The following is a 17,801-nucleotide window of genomic DNA, read 5'->3' as shown; positions in this document are numbered from 1 at the left end:
TAATTTTATATCAAGTTTTATTCTCAAAATATATTAAAAACAAAACCCAAACACTAAGAAACTTAAGATGGTCTCTCGCAGCACATGCTTGCCTCAGTTTTGAGGATGAAAAGAACTTCAAAATAATGGGTAAGTTCCTCTCTGTGCTGTCAGTCAAAGGAGCCAGCCTCTGCTGTCAAATGGGGAGCCCCAGCAGCTGATGATGGCCCAACGCCAGGATGGAGTTCCTCAGTGGAATCCAGTATTGGTAGAAGAGCTTTGCCTACATGGCAAAAGGCACAGCAGGCATCTTCACAATACACTTGTTTCACATGCTTGGGGACTGCTGTGCAGGGACACTTGGGGTGGCCTGGCGAGGCAGGGTGTACATGGCTCCCAAGAACTGGTCTGCGATCCTTCCAGCTTCTCTCAGCCCACTCAGCAAAGCACCATGGACTGTAGCTGGGTAGTTCCGGATTGTATGTTCTCCAGCAAAGAAGAGTCGTGGGATTGGCTAGTTTAAAAAAAAAAAAAATGTTGCAAGCTTTATTCCTGAATCCCCAAACTCCCGTTGCTCTTTAAAGGCTGATCCACCCCTTTCCCTGCCATCCTGCCAGCTTCCACTTCATAAGCACTTAGAATTCTAGTCTTTACTTCATGCAGTACAGACTGGCTTGAGAAGGCAGGGGAGCCTAAGAACAGAAATACTTTGGCTTTTCAGTTTGGCTAGTCTGTTTCTTGGAGGATGCCTTAGTGACCCAGACCCTTCAATAATCCTACCACAAAATGAGGTTCAATTTAGGGTTTCTTTTTGGCTGGGGTGGGGTGGGAGGAAACTGAGGAAGGAGAAAAACTGCTGGCTTATTATGTACTTGGGACTTTTCCATTTTCAATGGAGACATTTTACAAAGCCAAAGTATGAGGAATCAGACATAATACTAATGCTGTGCTGGCAACTGAGAGGGTCAAACTTATTAATGGTTAAAATCTAAAGCCAGTGATGTCATTTCTACCAAGATCCTGGCCTTTTCCTAAATGGGCCAGATGCAGCTTTGCAGTTTCTCACCTGTGGGGCACCTGGAATTGAGGGTCCAGGAGTGATTGGCTGAGCCATTAAGTCATAGTCATTTCCTGATGATCCTGCAGCTACATAGGAATAGGAGCCCCGGGCCCAGGGATCAGCACGCCAACGAGACACCACAGTTTCCTTGGGCTGTAGGGAAAACCACGAGTCATTACTGACACCAGGACAGACCAGTCATCTCCATGAAGCCTCCCTATCTAAATGGATCCAGAAATCCACATCGCACTCAGCCTTTATTCAATAGAGTTAGGAGGAGAAACAACAGCAGGCTGTCTAGGCCCCCATGTCATGTCTTGGAGGCTTTTCTAAATGCCTCAAGCTCTGAATGTCAAAATTCATGTAAACTGTACATATCCCTCTTCTGAAGTAGGCAGTATCTTGTCCAATAGCTTAGGGCCACAAATACGTCAAATAAGCCAAACCCTAAGTTTAGTCTGAAGCTGGAGCTTCATCTGTGTGCCCACTTACATACCTGGGGAACTGCACTGCTACCAAAAATTCCTTTCAGAATGGCCAAGCACCGGCCAACTATCACATCATCACTTATGTTCTCCATGATGCCAGCAGCTTCTCCTGCCACCAAGGCCAGCAGTAGTGGAGCTGGGAAGACAAAAGACAATTCCATGTTGTTCTACGTTATTGGGGCTGTGGAAACTGATGAGTCATGCAGCACCACAGTCTGGGAACAAACTGTTTCTGAACTCTGTCCCTAGAATTTGTGACTCACAAGCAGGTTATTATCTATGAATTCATGAAATCCAAAGGAAAACATCTTTATGTTCAGGCAAAGAATTCTTTTTTTTTTTTTTTTTTTTTTTTTTAGTTTTTTGAAGTAGGGTCTCTGGCCCAGGCTGACCTGGAATTCACTATGGAGTCTCAGGGTGGCCTTGAACTCACGGTGATCCTACCTCTGCCTCCTGAGTGCTGGGATTAAAGGCATGCGCCACCACGCCCGGCTTCAAGGCTAAAAGAATTCTTAATTCTGGCTATGCATGACAATATTTCTGGGTTTTGCTAGCTAGTACAGGGCCCTCCACAGCCACTGTTATCTTCAGTCACCCATCTGGTGAATATTTATGCAACAGGCTGACATGATAGGCACAGGGCTAGGAGAACATAGAAAATACAAACTATACTCCACTAGAGCAGCAGACAAATAAGCACATACATACAGCTATAAGAATGACACCAGAGAAAGAATACAGGGACTTCATTCAGGTGCCAGTCACTAGGGGAACACCTGTGTGTGCTTATTTACCTGCTGCCCTGAGATGTGAGAACTGAGTATGCCAGGCTGGGAAGGAAGGGATAAGCACACACAAGCTCTGAAGCAGAAGCAGCTTGCACATCCCAGGACTGAAGAGCAGATATATATTCCTAGACTGGGAGAAGGGCTAAATTATGAGAAGGCTTCATTGGGGCCATCAGCATGTCTATGCCCCAAGTAAGGTTGCATAGAAAATGTCTGTTACTCATTCTCTTCATAGAGTGAGAGGGGATTCAAACAGACTTTAACTCTTCATAGAGCTAAAGGTTGACCAATTACAGAAAAAAAATGGGACAGAATACAAGAACACACAACCCATTTTAAGGGAAGCCATCAGAAGGGAATGTTGGATAGGATGGTCTGAGAGAGGAATACAAGTTCCCCTTCCAGGAGGATTCTTGGGTCAGTCTTTTTGGGCTGATACGGCTCTTTTGGTTGCTCTCTTCCTAACACCTTGAAGGAATCTTAATAGTTGCTTATGTCAAAGAAAAATTAAGGCATCCATATTTGAGAAAAACAAGCCTGTGTCTCTGTAAGAGCATGGAATAGTAAAACTAGAAGGTAGTTACTTACCTTTATACAGGTTCCAGAAGAGGAAGAGCTCACCCCTGCTGGCAGTTGTACTGCCAACATGCCCGAACAAATTAACACTTGGATCCCAGAACACCCGGTCAAAACACAACACCACCTGTAACAGGAAGGGAGCATGTGAGCTGGTGACAGGTCTCAGATGAGCTGGCTGGCTTCATTTCAGCACTGCTGTAACCTAATAGAAGTACTTCTTTCTCTGCCAGGCACGGTGACACATGCCTTTAATCCCAGCACTCGGGAGGCATATGTAAGATCACCATGAGTTCAAGGCCACCCTGAGACTACACAGTGAATTTCAGGTCAGCCTGACCTAGAACAAGACCCTACCTCAAAAAACAAATAAATAAAGTACTTCTTTCTTATATACATTATGAACAGTTTTCTTGGTTTCAATGTAAACTCAAAAATCCCTATTATTTATGATATTCATGAGACCTTGTAGGCTGGGGAGGGGCTTGCAAAGTGACCTGCTGAAACTGAGTGCATTTGGACACTACATAATATAACCAGGCACCGATGGGACAAACTGCCTGGCCACATGCCTAAGATTAGACAGCTGAGAGCACAAAAGGGTGCTGCCCACACCTTCCAAATGCCACACACCAGGCTGGCAGAGAAGACCTGGAGCACATCACCTTGTTAAGGTTGCCAAATCCCATCCTTTGGACTGCAGATGTTTTCCACTCAGGAAGAGGTGGCACAAACTGAACAGCTGGTGGCTGCTGCTTCAACACACCCAGGGGAAGGGTGCAGAGAACTGCATCACACTTATAAATAAAGGTCTGACTTGTAGAGCGTGTGTTCACAGCAATCACTTCACATCCTGGGGGAGGGTGGTGGGAAAAAGAATATTGGTGAGAATGGCATGAGTGAGGGCACTGAACATGTAATGAACAGGAACTATTTAACTCCACATCTATGATAAAAGGACTATTATACCATCATTTTCAGCACAAGAGAGCAGGAAGGGGCTGAGAGATGGTTCAGCAGATGTGTTTGCATCCAAAACCTGATAGCCTGGGTTTGATTCCCCAGTAAAGCCCGATAAACAAAGTGGCATATGCATCTGGAAACATATGCGGTTTCACTCTAGCCAGCCTGACCTAGAATTCACTATGTAGCCTCAGGGTGGCCTCAAACTCATAGTGATCCTCCTACCTCTGTCTCTTGTGCTGGGATTAAAGGTGTGAGCCACCATGGCAGGCAATAAAAATATTTATTTTCAAGCTCTGGGTGTGGTGGCATACAACTTTAATCCCAATGAGTTTGAGGCCACCCTGAGACTACACAATGAATACCAGGTCAGCATGGGCTAGAGGGAGACTCTACCTGAAACAAAAAAAGCAGGAAGAGGTAGGTGTGTCTAAGGCTGCAGAGGCAAGAACTGCCAGGAATTAAACACTCTGAATCAATGTTGTGCGCCCCCTCCCCCCCGCCAACATACTGGGGAACTCTTGGACTAAGCCCGCCATGGTGGTACACGCCTTTAATCCCAGCACTTGGGAGGCAGAGATAGGAGGATCACCATGAGTTCAAGGCCACCCTGAGATTACATAGTTAATCTCAGGTCAGCCTGGGCTAGAGTGAGACTCTACCTTGAGGAACCCTCCCCCCAAAAAAAAGAATTCTAGAAGGAATTCTACCCAAATACCAAGAAGCTAGTTGGTGAAATATAAAGTGTAGCCCCAACTGAAGCACAGAACTCCTGATAGAACTAACAAAATTAGATCCAAACTCACTGTTGCGAACACTAGTCTAGAACACACAAACTGGGGAAACTGTAAAACCTGCCCTTTGTGACTTATCAAATGAGGGGTTAGCACCTCCAAAGTCTCCATCTTTCTCCTAGAATCCATCATTTGCCAAATACTTTACTGGAACTATAACTATAGTCCTGGTGTAGGCCATAGTCAACAAAAGTCTAATCAGGCTTCAGGGGAGGTGTTCCACCTTCCTACAGAGCAGGCACATACCTGAGGCCGTGTAGCGAACCTGTCGTACTGCTGTGTTCAGCTTAATGTCCAGGCCTTCAGCTAAAGCTACAGGCACACATGAGTAGCCATTCCTCACTGTCAAGTGGCTGCCAGTAAACTCAAAGTCATCATCCTAACAAGGAGACAAAAAAGAAAAATGAAGTTATGAAATTTGCAGGAAAATGGATGGATCTGGAAAGGATTATACTAAGGCCCAGAAAGCCAAGTGTCGCATGTTTTCTCTTATATGTGGATCCTAGCTACAGACGATTGGACTTCAGTAGCAAAGGCCAGTAAACCAGAAAAGAGATGTAAAGGGAAGAGAAAGGAAGAGAGGGGGCTACTTAATAGGATGGTATTGTATATATGTAAGTAGAAGAATAGATTAATGGGGGTGAAAAGGCCCAAAGTGAGGTCAGGGGAAGAGACTGAGTAAAGGAAAGGTAGAGGGAGGGATAATCAAAATCTAAAAGGATATAAATCATATGGAATCCTACTTTTTTGGACAATGGAACACCATATTGTTGCTAGAAAATTTTCAGCACCAGGGATGGGATACCTTCCAGTGAGTTGTTGGCCAGGGAGGTCCCTGATGCCCCCAAAACATTATAGGCCATTGCCGAGGCCCTTGGTTTCCCACCAGGAATAGATGGTAAGACCCTATTGCTAAAGACTCCACAAAGGGCCCATCACTACATTTTCTCGATTTTATAGCAGCATTGATGAACCAGCACTCTGTATTTAGCTGGAACTTCCCAAGGAAAATGAAGAAAAAGAAACAACACTGCCATGCCGCTAAACTAAGGGCAGCAGGATTAAAGGAGTTTCCTGGTTTTTCTTTTCTTCTTTTTCTTTTAAATTGTGAGAGAGAGAGAATTGGCGCTCCAGGGCCTCCAACAACTGCAATCAAATGCCAGACGCATGTGCCCGTGTGCACATATGTGACCTTGTTCACTTGCAAGCTTGGCAAATCATCAAGCTATTGTAAAATGCATGAATTTCACTGTATGTGAATACTGTCTCCCACTAAAGTATTCCCCTCCCCCATACAGTTTCTCAAGTCTCTTCAGGTATGTACAACACAATAAATAATACAGCAATTTTACCTGATCCCAGTGCTTGAGTGAGAGGGTAGAGAGAGGTGTGGCATTAGCAAATTCAAGATTTGCAAAATGCCAGTCAAGTATTTGTCTGTCTCTTGATGAAAGATACACATCACTGAAAAACAACAAATAGGAGTGCAGTGTTAACATTGTATGTGGAGGATCTAGCCAATGTCACCTTTAAGCAGGATACAGGGACTGTGCCTCAGGTGAAGAAACTGGCCAAAAGTTAGAAAGCAGGATACCATCTGTGTTAACTCACTGCTTTACGCCTATCCCTAATGCCCAGAGCAGTGCAAAATTACAGGTGTGTGCAGTGGTGGGGCCTTCATTTGTCTGAAAAAAAAAAAGATTTCTTCATATTAAGAAATTCGTAGGGGGCTGGAGAGATGGTTGAGCGGTTAAGCACTTGCCTGTGAAGCCTAAGGACCCCGGTTCAAGGCTCGGTTCCCCAGGTCCCACGTTAGCCAGATGCACAAGGGGGCGCATGCGTCTGGAGTTCGTTTGCAGAGGCTGAAGCCCTGGCGCGCCCATTCTCTCTCTCTCCCTCTATCTGTCCTTCTCTCTGTGTCTGTCGCTCTCAAATAAATAAATAAAAAATGAACAAAAAATAAAAAAAAAAAAAAGAAATTCGTAGGGCTGCAGAGATGGCTCAGCAATTGAGGTGCTTGCCTACAAAGCCTAATGAAAAAGGTTCAATTCCCTGGTACCCACCAAAAGCCAGATGCACAAAGTGGTACATGCACCTGGAGTTTGTTTGCAATAGCTGGATGACCTGGTGTGCCATTCTGTCTCTCTTCTCTGCCTCTTTCTGCTTGCAAACAGATAATTGTTAATCATCCATTATAAAGGTTTACCTCACATTTTATTTATTTAGTTTTAAATATTTTTATTTATTCATTTGACAGAGAAAGGGGGGGGGGCGGAGAGAGAATGGGTGTGCCAGAGCTTGTAGCCAGTGCAAATGAATGCCAGACATGTGCACCCCATTGTGCATCTGGCTAACTTGGGTCCTAAGGAATCAAATCTGGGTCCTTTGGCTTTGCAGGCAAACACCTTAACCATCCCTCCAGCCCCTCACATTTAATTTTGTTAATCCTTTTATACATTTTAAATACTTTGTATTTTATTTATTTTATTTGTTAAGTGGTTGGGCTTTGCAGGTAAGCACCTTAACCACTGAACCATCTCTCCAGCTCCCTATCTCATATTTTAAATAAGCACATGCTTTATTAAGAAAGAGTAACAAGGACAGATACACTTGGAGCATATCAGAAAGCAGCCACAGTCTGAACCCCAATAGAAATACAGGATGATATATAACTAACCCCAAAAATCTTAGCTCTACATTTAGAAGCACACACACACACAAAAAACCCTAAATAATCCAAAACAATTTTGAACAACAAAAATAAGGCTGGTTGTATCACCATACCGGATTTTAACCTATTATTACAGAGCCATGGTAAAAAACAGCATGGTACTGGCACAAAAACAGACACGTAGCTCAATGGAATACAACAAAGGACCCAGATGTAAGTACGAGCAGCTACCGCCACCTGATCTTCAACAACAATACCAAGAATACTCATCGGAGAAAAGGCAAATGGTGCTGGAAAAACTGGATTATCTATTATGTAGAAGGATGAAAATAGATCCTGATCTCCACGCACAACAATCAAGTCCAAATGTATCAAAGACTTTAGTATCAGATCTGAAACTGCTAGAGGAAAAAGTAGGGGAAACCCTTCAACATATTAGACTTGGCTAAGACTTTCTGAATATAACCCCAATTACTCAGGGAATAAAACCACTCATCAACTACTGGGACCTCATGAAATTACAAAGCTGCAGAACGTGGTGGCACATGCCTTTAATCCCAGCACTTGGGAGGCAGAGGTAGGAGAATCACTGTGTGTTCGAAGCCACCCTTCAACTTCATAGTGAATTCCAGGTCCGCCTGAGCTACATCTGACCAAAGATATATAAAGAACTCAAAAAACTGAATAATAAGCAATCAAACAACCCAACTGAAAAATAGACTATGTAGTAAGCACTTCTCTTAATGTTCATACCCATATATTAATGCTACTCTCACTTTTGTTTAGAGCTTTTCAAATGGCGTTGACCTTGGGATGACTCAGAAGGCACCATGATGCTGAGAAGTGACAGAAAGTTAGCACTGAAATATCTCTATCACATCTTCCAAGGTTCAGGGTTCATTGCGGAAGAGGTGGTGAAAAGAATGTAAGAGACAAAAAAGGGTAGGGCTCCTCGCAGTGCCTGACACTACCTACACACGACCATTATAATATGAGGAAAAGAAGATGGTATCAAATAAAAGAGAGACTCATTGAGAGGAGAAGGGGTATGATGGACAGTGGAACTGTGAAGAGGAATGGGGGAGAGGAAGAGACAATAAACAGGGATTATTGTCAACAATTATGGAAATTGTCAATAAAGATAAATAAATAAAAAGAGCTATGGAACTAAATAGAGAGTTCTCAACAGAAGAAATACAGATGGCTTATAAACACCTAAAAAATATTCTATATCCTTAGCCATCAGGGAAATGCAAATAAAAACTACTTTGAGGTCCCAACTCACTCCTGTCAGAATGGCTATCATCAAGGAAACAAATAAGCGGGCATGATGGCGCACGCCTTTAATCCTAGCACTCTGGAGTAGGAGGATTGCCGTGAGTTCAAGGCCACCCTGAGACTACGTAGTGAATTTCAGGTCAGCCTGGACTAGCATACCTTGAGAAACCTAAAAAATAAAAATAAATAAATAAATAAATGCTGGCAAGGATACAGAAAAGGGGAAACCCTTCTACACTGCTTGTGAGAATGTAAACTGGTACAGCCATCAGTGTGGAGGTTCCTGACATAGCTAAAAATAGATTTACCATATGACCCAGCTATACCACTCCTAGGCATGTATGCTAAGGACACATCGCACTACCTTGCACAACCATGTTTATTGCCGCTCTATTCAAAATAGCTAGGAAATGGAACCAGCCTAGATCCTTCTACTGATGAGTGGATAATGAAGATGCAGTACATTTACACAGTGGAGTTTATTCAGCAGTAAAGAAAAATAAAACTTGCAGAAATATGGATGGACCTGGAAGGGATTATACTTAGTGAGGTAACCTAGGCCCAGAAAGCCAAGTGCCTCATGTTCTCTCTCATATGTGGATAGTAGGTACAAACATTTGGACTTGTGAGATGGAATAAAACTCAGTAGCAGAGGCCAGTAAGCTAGAAAGGGGTTACAAAGGAGGATGGAGAGGGGGGTACTTAAGGGGAGGGTATTGTATACATCTAAGTAGAAGAACAGATTGCTGGGGATGAAAAGGCCTAAGTAAGGCCAGGGGAAGATACTGAGGAAAAGAAAGGTGTGTGTGTGCGGGGGGGGGGGGGGGGGGGATTCATTCAAAATTTAAGAGGGTATAAGTAAGTCATATGGAAAACAACTTTTTTGGACACCCAGAAACCATAGATTGTTACTAGGAAAATTTTCAGTGCCAGGGATGGGATACCTTCCAGTGAGTTGTTCGCCAGAAAGATCCCTGATGCCCCTCCAAAACATTATAGGCCATTGTCGAGGCTCTTAGTTTCCCGCCAGGAATAGATGGTGAGACCCTATTGTTGAAGATTCCAAATGCTTGGGCTGCAAGGTCACTGAGAAATCTTGCTGGAGCTGAGCTGAAACCCTCCTCCATGTAGAACAGCTGACACAAAGCTGGAAAAAACTATGTTGCATGCAGCCCCATGGGAGAAAAGAGAAGTCACTAGTAGAGATAAATAACAGTGGACACTGCAAGCCTTAAATTTAGCCAGCCAGGCCAAATGAGCCAAATGGGTGCAATAGTGGCATGTCTGTTATAGGGGAAACCAACCACTCTATTATTGGACTACAGGCCTGCTCCACAGGAGGGAATACATGCCTGATAATGAAAACCTATGATGGGGGAAGTCATGAGCCCTAGGAGGGTAACATCTGCTAGAGTCTGGGTAAATGTATATATATTATGCTCATCAGACTGCCCAGTAAGCACTTCTCTTACTGTTCATACCCATATGTTAATGCTACTCTCACTTTTGGTTACAGAAGCTTCTCTTTTCAGATGGCAATGACTTTGGGATGACTCAGAAAGCACCATTGTGCTAAGTGACAGAGGAATGTTCAGCAGTGAAACATCTCTATCACACCTTCCAAGGCTTAGAGTCCATTGTGGAAGAAGGGGCAAGAAGAATGTAAGAGCCAAAGGAAGGATAGGACTCCTTACAGTGTGCTCCATCAGACACAAAATGGCCTGGATATCCATGACCTCACAGTGCTGACACTACCTACACAAGACCATCATAAGAGAAGGAAAAGATGATGATATCAAAATAAAAGAGAGACTGATTGAGATGGGGAGGGGATATGATGGAGAGTGGAGTTGTAAAGGAAAAGTTGGGGGGAAGGAATTACCATGGTTTATTGTCTGTAATTATGAAAGTTGTCAATAAAAAAAAAAAAAAAAAAAAACCACCTTTAGCCTGTCATGGTAACACACACCTTTAATCCTAGCACTTGGGAAGCAGAAGTAGGGGGATTGCCATGAGTTCGAGGCTACCCTCAGAGTACATTAGCTAGCTGTGCTTTATTATTTTCCTTCTGAACTAAAAGAAGAAATGCCACTTATCATCCTTCTGAATGTTTGATTTTCTCTTACCTTGGAGGATTGGCTTCCAACTCTTGAAGTTTTTCTTCGAGCTTTCCTTGTGTTTCAGCTAACTCATCATATTCCTGACAGAATTTTAAAAAAATAAATGAATGTCATCCTGAAAGGTCAGATATTTATCTAGCTTACTGTACCATAGTTCCTGCTCAGATCATGTGTAGAAAGTACAGCTCTACTTAAAGCCAAGGTCAGAGCTCAGGTATTTTTGATCTTGGGAGGCAAACTATTAGTCTGAGATAAGATGGAGGTTGTGCAGAGCCCGGCGGGGTGGGGGGTGGGGGGGTTAAGAACATACTAAAAGTGTGCTACAAAGCAAAGATGGAAACTAAGAGCAGCTACCTTTTGTACATTTACCATGGTTCTAGCACAAGATATCTGGGATACAGCAACTATTGAAGCATCATAATATTAATACCATGTTACAGTTGAGCTGATTAAGGAGCCGAAGGTAACATGGCTAGCAGATACCAAGTAAGTGACTGAAACCAGACCATTTGACCACAAATTCATCTCCTCATTCATTAGCACTATGCTCAACTACCAGGAGAACAGAACTTAAACCACACTAACCCCTTCAATCTCCATGGCTCGTTGGGCACCAGATCCTTTTCATCCTCTATAGTCACCTGGGATTGGTTAGTGGCTCTCTCTTTTCTTTTCTCAAGTTTCTCAGCTCTACACTACTTTTCAGGGACTTCAAACATAACCAAGGAAGCAGGTATGGCACCACACCTTGCAAAGGGCAGTCAGGTCCCTGTGCTTGCTCTTCACTAAGAACTCGGCAGTAATGTCTCTGGGTGGCTTCACTTCTGATGCTTCTTTATATTGCTGATGGAGCTCTTTAATTTTCTCCTTCAAATTTACCATCTAAGATAGAAAAGTACAAATTTATAACTCTAGAGTAATGTAATTCATCCCCAAATAACATGTACCTTGGCTCTGGCTTCTCCTAAATTGCTAAGCAATGTCATTACAATTTCTAAATATCTGTTTTATATGATGTCATCTGGAAAGGGGGAAGAGGCAAGACTGGCTTTGAACTTAACATCTCCTGACTTATCCTTCAGAGTGCTGGGATTATAGGAGTTTAACAATTCATCTGGCTTTTTTTTTTTTTTTTTTTTTTTTAGTATGTAAAAGGTCAAATTTATCACACAAAAATCCTTATGGAACAATTCCTAATGTTAGTGTTTTTCAGGAACTGACAGTGTCCTGAGGACTAGAGGGGGTTAGGACCTGGGCCTGGCAGTCCTCCAACCACTCTTCTCCTGTATTCTTGCCACAGCCCATATAAAAGGTAAGCTGGAGCTCCTCATGATAGGATGAAGAAATGAAGTGGAATGAGACAAAGTCTGGTCACAAGCATCTCAGGGTTGCCATGAAAGCACCCAGCCCTACTCTCCAGACTTTATCCCTAAATTACTATGCCTGCAGCTGGTAGGATGAGGAGAAACCAATGAGTGAATTTCAGTGGACTGCAACCTGGAGCCCTGGAGACAGGGGTAGAGAAGAGTTGTCAGCCAGTTAGGGAATAGGGGTGAGGATGCCACCACCTCAAAAGAAATAATTTATGACAAGGAACTGGGTCTAATTTGTTGGGTCTTTATCAATGGCCCTGCAAGAGCTGATTTCCTTCTAATCCTAGAATTCAGTAGGAGGCACTGGGCTTGCTAAATGGAGATATGACCCATTCCTCCTAGCAACTGTGCATACCTTTTTACAAGTCATTATTTTCTTAATAAAGGAACTCAGCTATGCAGTTCTTCCCTTTATGCAAATAAATTCCCATAAATGCCTTTAACTTATTTATTTTTCCCAAGGCAGGGTCCCACTCTAGTCCAGGCTGCCACTTTGTAGCTCCAGACTGGCCTCGAACTCAAGGTGATCCTCCTATTTCAGCCTTCCAAGTGCTGGGATTAAAGAGTTGCTTTTAGCATTTCTATATTCAAAGCTCTGTGCGGCCCCCTCCCATTTTACATGTGTTTTTTTTTTTTAAAGCTGTGAAGGAAAAATACATAGAATTCTACCTTATTAAGAAGTTCTTTCAATTCTTCCTGGGTTTTCACTATTTTCTTCCAATGTTCAATCTGCTCATCTTTGACATGCTTTTCCTGTAGCCTGTGGGAGAAAACATGTATGCATGCCCCAGCTGCAGAACCCCTCACAGCATGAGACAGGTAGCCAGCAACAACATTCAAAGGCAGAAGAGTCCTCTGAATGCTTTCTTTTTTCCTTAAAATATTTTATTTTTTTTTTTGAGAGGAAGAGTCAGATAGAGAGAGAATGGGCACACTAGGGCCTCTAGCCACTCCAAACAAACTCCAGACACATGTGCCACCTTGTGCATCTGGCTTATATGGGTACTAAGGAATTGAACCTGGGTACTTAGGCTTCACCAGCCTTAAAAGCACCTTAACTGCTAAGCCATCTCTCCTGCCCTCTGAATGCCTTTTAAAAAAATATCTACTTATTTCTTTAAGAGAAGCAGAGAGAGATAGGGAGAAAAAGAATGGGGATGCTAGGGCATCCTGCCATTAAAAACTAAGTCCAGATGCGTGTGCCACTTGGTGTGTCTGGCTTTACATGGGCATTGAGGAATCAAACCCAGGAAGTTAGGATTTACAAGCAAGTGCCTTTAACTACTTAGCCAGCTTTCCAGCCCATGCCTTTTATTTAGGAACAAAAGAGCTGGCTGGTAGCATTTGCTACCTAGTATATGTTAAATACAAGAACAATGCCATAAAAGCAGTAAGTTTAGAATTGAATGGGGTCTTGAAGATCATGTAATTGGCCCGGGGAAATGGCTTAGCAGTTAAGGACCCTAGTTCAATTCCCCAAGACCCATGTAAGCCAGATGTACAAGGGGGTACATGTGTCAGGAGTTTGTTTGCACTGGCTGGAGGCCCTGGTGTGCCCATTCTCTCTTTCTCTCTGCCTTTTCCTCTGTCTCTCTCTCTCAAATAAATAAATATTTTTAAAGATTCCATAAATACTTAAAATGTTTTTACTTAGGTATTAAAATTCCCCAAGAAAACACATAAGAATCAGTTCAAAGAAGAACTCAAGAAAAGGGCTAGAGAGATGGCTTAGCAGTTGAGGCACTTTTCTGCAAAGCTAAGGACTCCATGTCCCACATAAGCCAGACACACAAGGTGCCCTAAGCGCACAAAGTGGTGCAGGTGCCTGGAGTTCAATTGGGCTGGCTGGAAGCCCTGGCACAAGTCATTCATTCTCTCTCTCTCATTAAAAAAAAAAAAAAAAAAAAAAAAGCCAGGCGTGGTGCCATACAATTTTAATCTCAGCACTTGGGAGGCAGAGGTAGGAGGACTGCTATGAGTTCAAGGCCAACCTGAGACTGCATAGTGAATTCCAGGTCAGCCCAGGCTAGAGCAAGACCCTACCTTGAAAAAAAAAAAAAGGTCAGTCTGCCTCAAAAATAAAAGAATAAGTAAAATAAAATAAAAATAAAAGACCAAAGACTTCAAACAAAGTAGACAGAAACAGTTTTTCAACAGAATTCACTATATGGCAAGCAGTATCAAAGTACTTACTGAATGACAACTTCCAATGCCTGGCCAAGGGACACAGGCTTATTATTGAGGACATTGAAGTCTAGTTGATGACTAAGGTAAGATGTGGCTTCTAGCAACCGATTAAATTCTTGCTCTACCATTTCATCTTTCTCTTTAGGAACCTGAAAATCCGAAGTATAGCAGAGTTGGTCCTTATAAGACTAAGCATAACCCTCCATGAAGACACAAATGTTCCACAGTTTTAGAGGTCAAAATATGTATCTCAAAGGAAAAACCTTTGAGGGCAATGATTTGACTTTTTTTTCTATGAAGTGGTTAAGCCCATTTAAATGAGATATGAGATGTCTTAGGCCTGACATTCCCTTCTTCCCCCACTTGTTCCCTCAGAGCTGGGACTCTACCTACATCAACAGCCACAAGATTTGCATTGGTGCTAACTGAAGTTACATGAAGCACAAGGGGCACTGAACTAACATGCACTGAGTTGAGCTGGCTGACATGCAAATGACACACTAGAAAAGTCCTGAAGAACAAAACCTATGTTCACACACCTCAAGACCATCTAGAAAAAAAGCCAGGATGGGAAAATAAGAATCCCAAGTTATCTGCTTCCCCTAAAAGAATTTCAAGGGACAGTAGGGAAGAAGTGAAATCCATGTCCATCAGAACATACTGGTATCTTTACTCTTTTGCAGAGTAGTAATGGTTTATAGCAACAGTAACTTCAGAGCTAAGTGCCAAAGCTCTGAGCATCTAAGCTCTGAGAAGGTTTAGCTTCTTACTGTGTGCAGGAAGGGAACAGATTAGGGTAAAGCAGTCCTCAAGTTTCAAAATATGCTATGTGGCCTTACTAACACCATTAGTTCTTTAATACCATCACTCTATTACTGCATAATTGTGCCCCAAAAATCAACTATCTGAAGTCCTACTGCTCTATTCACATAGCAGCAAGAGGCAGAAAAAGCATGTGTAAGGCAAACATCTCTTGCTAGAAGCTGGGCACTGGCTGGGAAATGGGATTGAAAACATGGAGTTTAACTTTACAATCAACCTAAAATCAGTAAGAAGAAAAGCTAAACACTGAAAAACATTAAGACTGAGAAGGAACAATATTTTTTCAATCAGAGAGACCCACTGAGAAGACTGTTAAAGTAAGATGCTACCCTACACTGGAAACACTGTACTTCTGACCTTGCAATTTAACAGCTGAGTGAAACGCTAGCCCCTACCACTCACTGATCATACAGGTAACTCCATGAGACAGAACACTGTGGGCAGACAATTTGGCAAGAAGTATAGCATGCATTGGAAAGAAAGGGTAGAGTCCTACATCTGTTTTGGAACTGTGAACACAACAGATACCATAAATGACTCATCAAAACCATGCAGGATGCACATGGGAGGGTATCATGGTTAACTACAGAATCACCCTCAGCCCAAAGGACATCTCAACTATTAATAATTTTCTGGTTCATGTCAAGAAATAAGGCAGAGTGTCAGTCTTAGGAGGCTTGGGGCCACTTATAAATCAGTGTAGCTCTAGGATCTAGTGGATCAAAAGCATCGGACTCACTCATCTTCACAGCAGAGAGTTCTTAATTGTCCTACTTGCTGACATCAGCTCTGAGAACAAACAGACCCTCTTGTCAGGAACTCCACATATTTTCTCATCAGTTACTTTTTCTCACTGATGTGATGATGGTCATAAATAAAACAGCTCACAATAAAATTCTACCCAGAAAATTGCTATTTCCATTGCAACCCCTACAAAAGATAGTTCTAGCTGTCTAAATTTAGTTCATTCAAAAAAGGAAAGGATTACATTTCAATATGAAATCTATAGTCATGCAATATTAACTGACCATGAATACAGTGTGCAAGACTGCTTTTTCTGGAGCACAACAAAGAGGTATTTCTATGTGTGGTTTCTAAAGTGCCTCGCAAGATGCTCAAGCAGCAAGAGGGGCTAGATCACATGTGCCTCTACCACAGGGCAGAGTGTCAGTACACAAGAAGGCAAATGGAACAGATTAAAGCTCTTCCAATGCCAATGAGATGGCTTGCTTCAGACAAGCTTTAATCTTTGTGGTTAGGGTGACAGTCGCATGGGGGAATTCAGACTGAGAAAGTAGGCAGCACTCAGGCTCAGTAACTGGGTCCAGGATATGTGGTAGAGAAATATTTAAAGGGACACTGTCAAGGTTAGAGGGACCAAATTGACCTTTTGTTTCTTCCCTCTATTTTCTGAGCAGTCTGCTTGATTTGTGACTCTCCCCTTTCCCACCCACAATTCCCACCAAAAAAAAAAAAAAAGGAAAAAGAAAAAAAGAAAAACTGACATTTTACATGCGCTTTCAATGACAAAAACTCAAACGCACCAGCCCAACATATAGGCGCAACTCTACAACAACAAACCAGTGTGGATGCGTGATGGAGAGGATCTTTGAAAGGAAAAGACTAAGTGTTAAGCTTTTAATGGGTTGTTGTAAACAGTGAAGAAAATGATTTGAAAAATTATGAAAAAAATACCTTGACAGTGTCCTTTTAACCAGTGCAGCAGAGGGAGAAATAAACTGTAAATAACAGCCCAACAGCCATGTCAAGTTTAGTTTGTACCACAGCAGTAAAATCAAGGCTTTAAACACATAGCATGACAGAAGCATTCTGTTAGCTTAGAAGCTGCAACTACCAGAGAAATAAGGAACAGACTATACAAAGACTAAAATGGGAAAGTCAAAAGCATAGAATGGCCAAAAGGAAGGTAGTTTTAAAAAGGCAGAGGCAAGGTGGTAGTGGTCAGAAAGCAGTGAGGAGTCAAAGCAAAACTCAATTAAAAAAGAAAAAAAAAAAATCATGGGCTGGAGAGAGGGCTTAACGGTTAAGTAAGGCCTTTGCCTGCAAAGCCAAAGGATCCTGGTTTGACTCTCCAGGACCCATCTAAGCCAGATGCACAAGGGGTTGCATGCCTCTGGAGTTCGTTTGCAATCTCTCCCCCTCTCTGCCTCTTTCTCTCTCTCAAATAAATAAAGTTTAAAAAAATAATAATAACAAAATCAAACAAATAAAGTTAAAACTAAAAGAGCTCTGTCATATTTGACTGGCACCAGGTGACAGACCTGCATTTCAGGTACACCATTTAAACCTGAGGCTCAGCTCTATCAAGTTATATGAGTCAGAAACCAGGCCCCATCCATTTTCTGCCTAGGTAAGCAATTACACAGATTGATGCTGGTGTTGCAAGTGCATCCAGGAATGGCTCTGAAGCCTGGTTCTTCTCCATTAACCTTAACTTTTCAATTGGAAATTAAAGGAGTATTTGAAAAATGGAGTACATACTTGTCCACTGGGAAACTAATACTGACTACAAGAAAAATCAAAATGTGTCTTTTTTGTTGTTGTTTTTCGAGGTAGGGGTCTTGCTCTAGCCCAGATGGACCTGGAATTCCCTATTCAGTCTCAAGATGGCCTTGAATTCATGAAAATCCTCCTACATCTGCCTGCCGAGTGCTGGGATTAAGTGCATGCACCACTATACC

At 42.5% G+C, this 17,801-nt stretch overlaps 1 protein-coding gene across 1 annotated transcript in view; it reads right to left on the bottom strand.

The window, feature by feature from the left end:
- Kdm1a (lysine demethylase 1A) overlaps positions 1-17,801 on the bottom strand; it is a gene marked incomplete at its 5' end in the record, with an annotated part of 69,034 nt that continues 51,233 nt past the window's right edge. The window contains 12 exons of the mRNA XM_045149973.1: positions 1-493; positions 1,046-1,192; positions 1,536-1,663; positions 2,904-3,018; positions 3,557-3,744; positions 4,895-5,027; positions 6,001-6,112; positions 10,724-10,797; positions 11,465-11,599; positions 12,760-12,850; positions 14,284-14,426; positions 16,795-16,806. Of these exons, the coding sequence (XP_045005908.1) occupies positions 308-493; positions 1,046-1,192; positions 1,536-1,663; positions 2,904-3,018; positions 3,557-3,744; positions 4,895-5,027; positions 6,001-6,112; positions 10,724-10,797; positions 11,465-11,599; positions 12,760-12,850; positions 14,284-14,426; positions 16,795-16,806 (1,464 nt within the window). The remainder of the gene's footprint in view (positions 494-1,045; positions 1,193-1,535; positions 1,664-2,903; positions 3,019-3,556; positions 3,745-4,894; positions 5,028-6,000; positions 6,113-10,723; positions 10,798-11,464; positions 11,600-12,759; positions 12,851-14,283; positions 14,427-16,794; positions 16,807-17,801) is intronic.

The sequence above is a fragment of the Jaculus jaculus genome, chromosome 5 (genome assembly GCF_020740685.1).
Source record: "Jaculus jaculus isolate mJacJac1 chromosome 5, mJacJac1.mat.Y.cur, whole genome shotgun sequence".
NCBI lineage: Eukaryota > Metazoa > Chordata > Mammalia > Rodentia > Dipodidae > Jaculus > Jaculus jaculus.
This window is presented reverse-complemented; position numbering and strand designations above follow the sequence as displayed.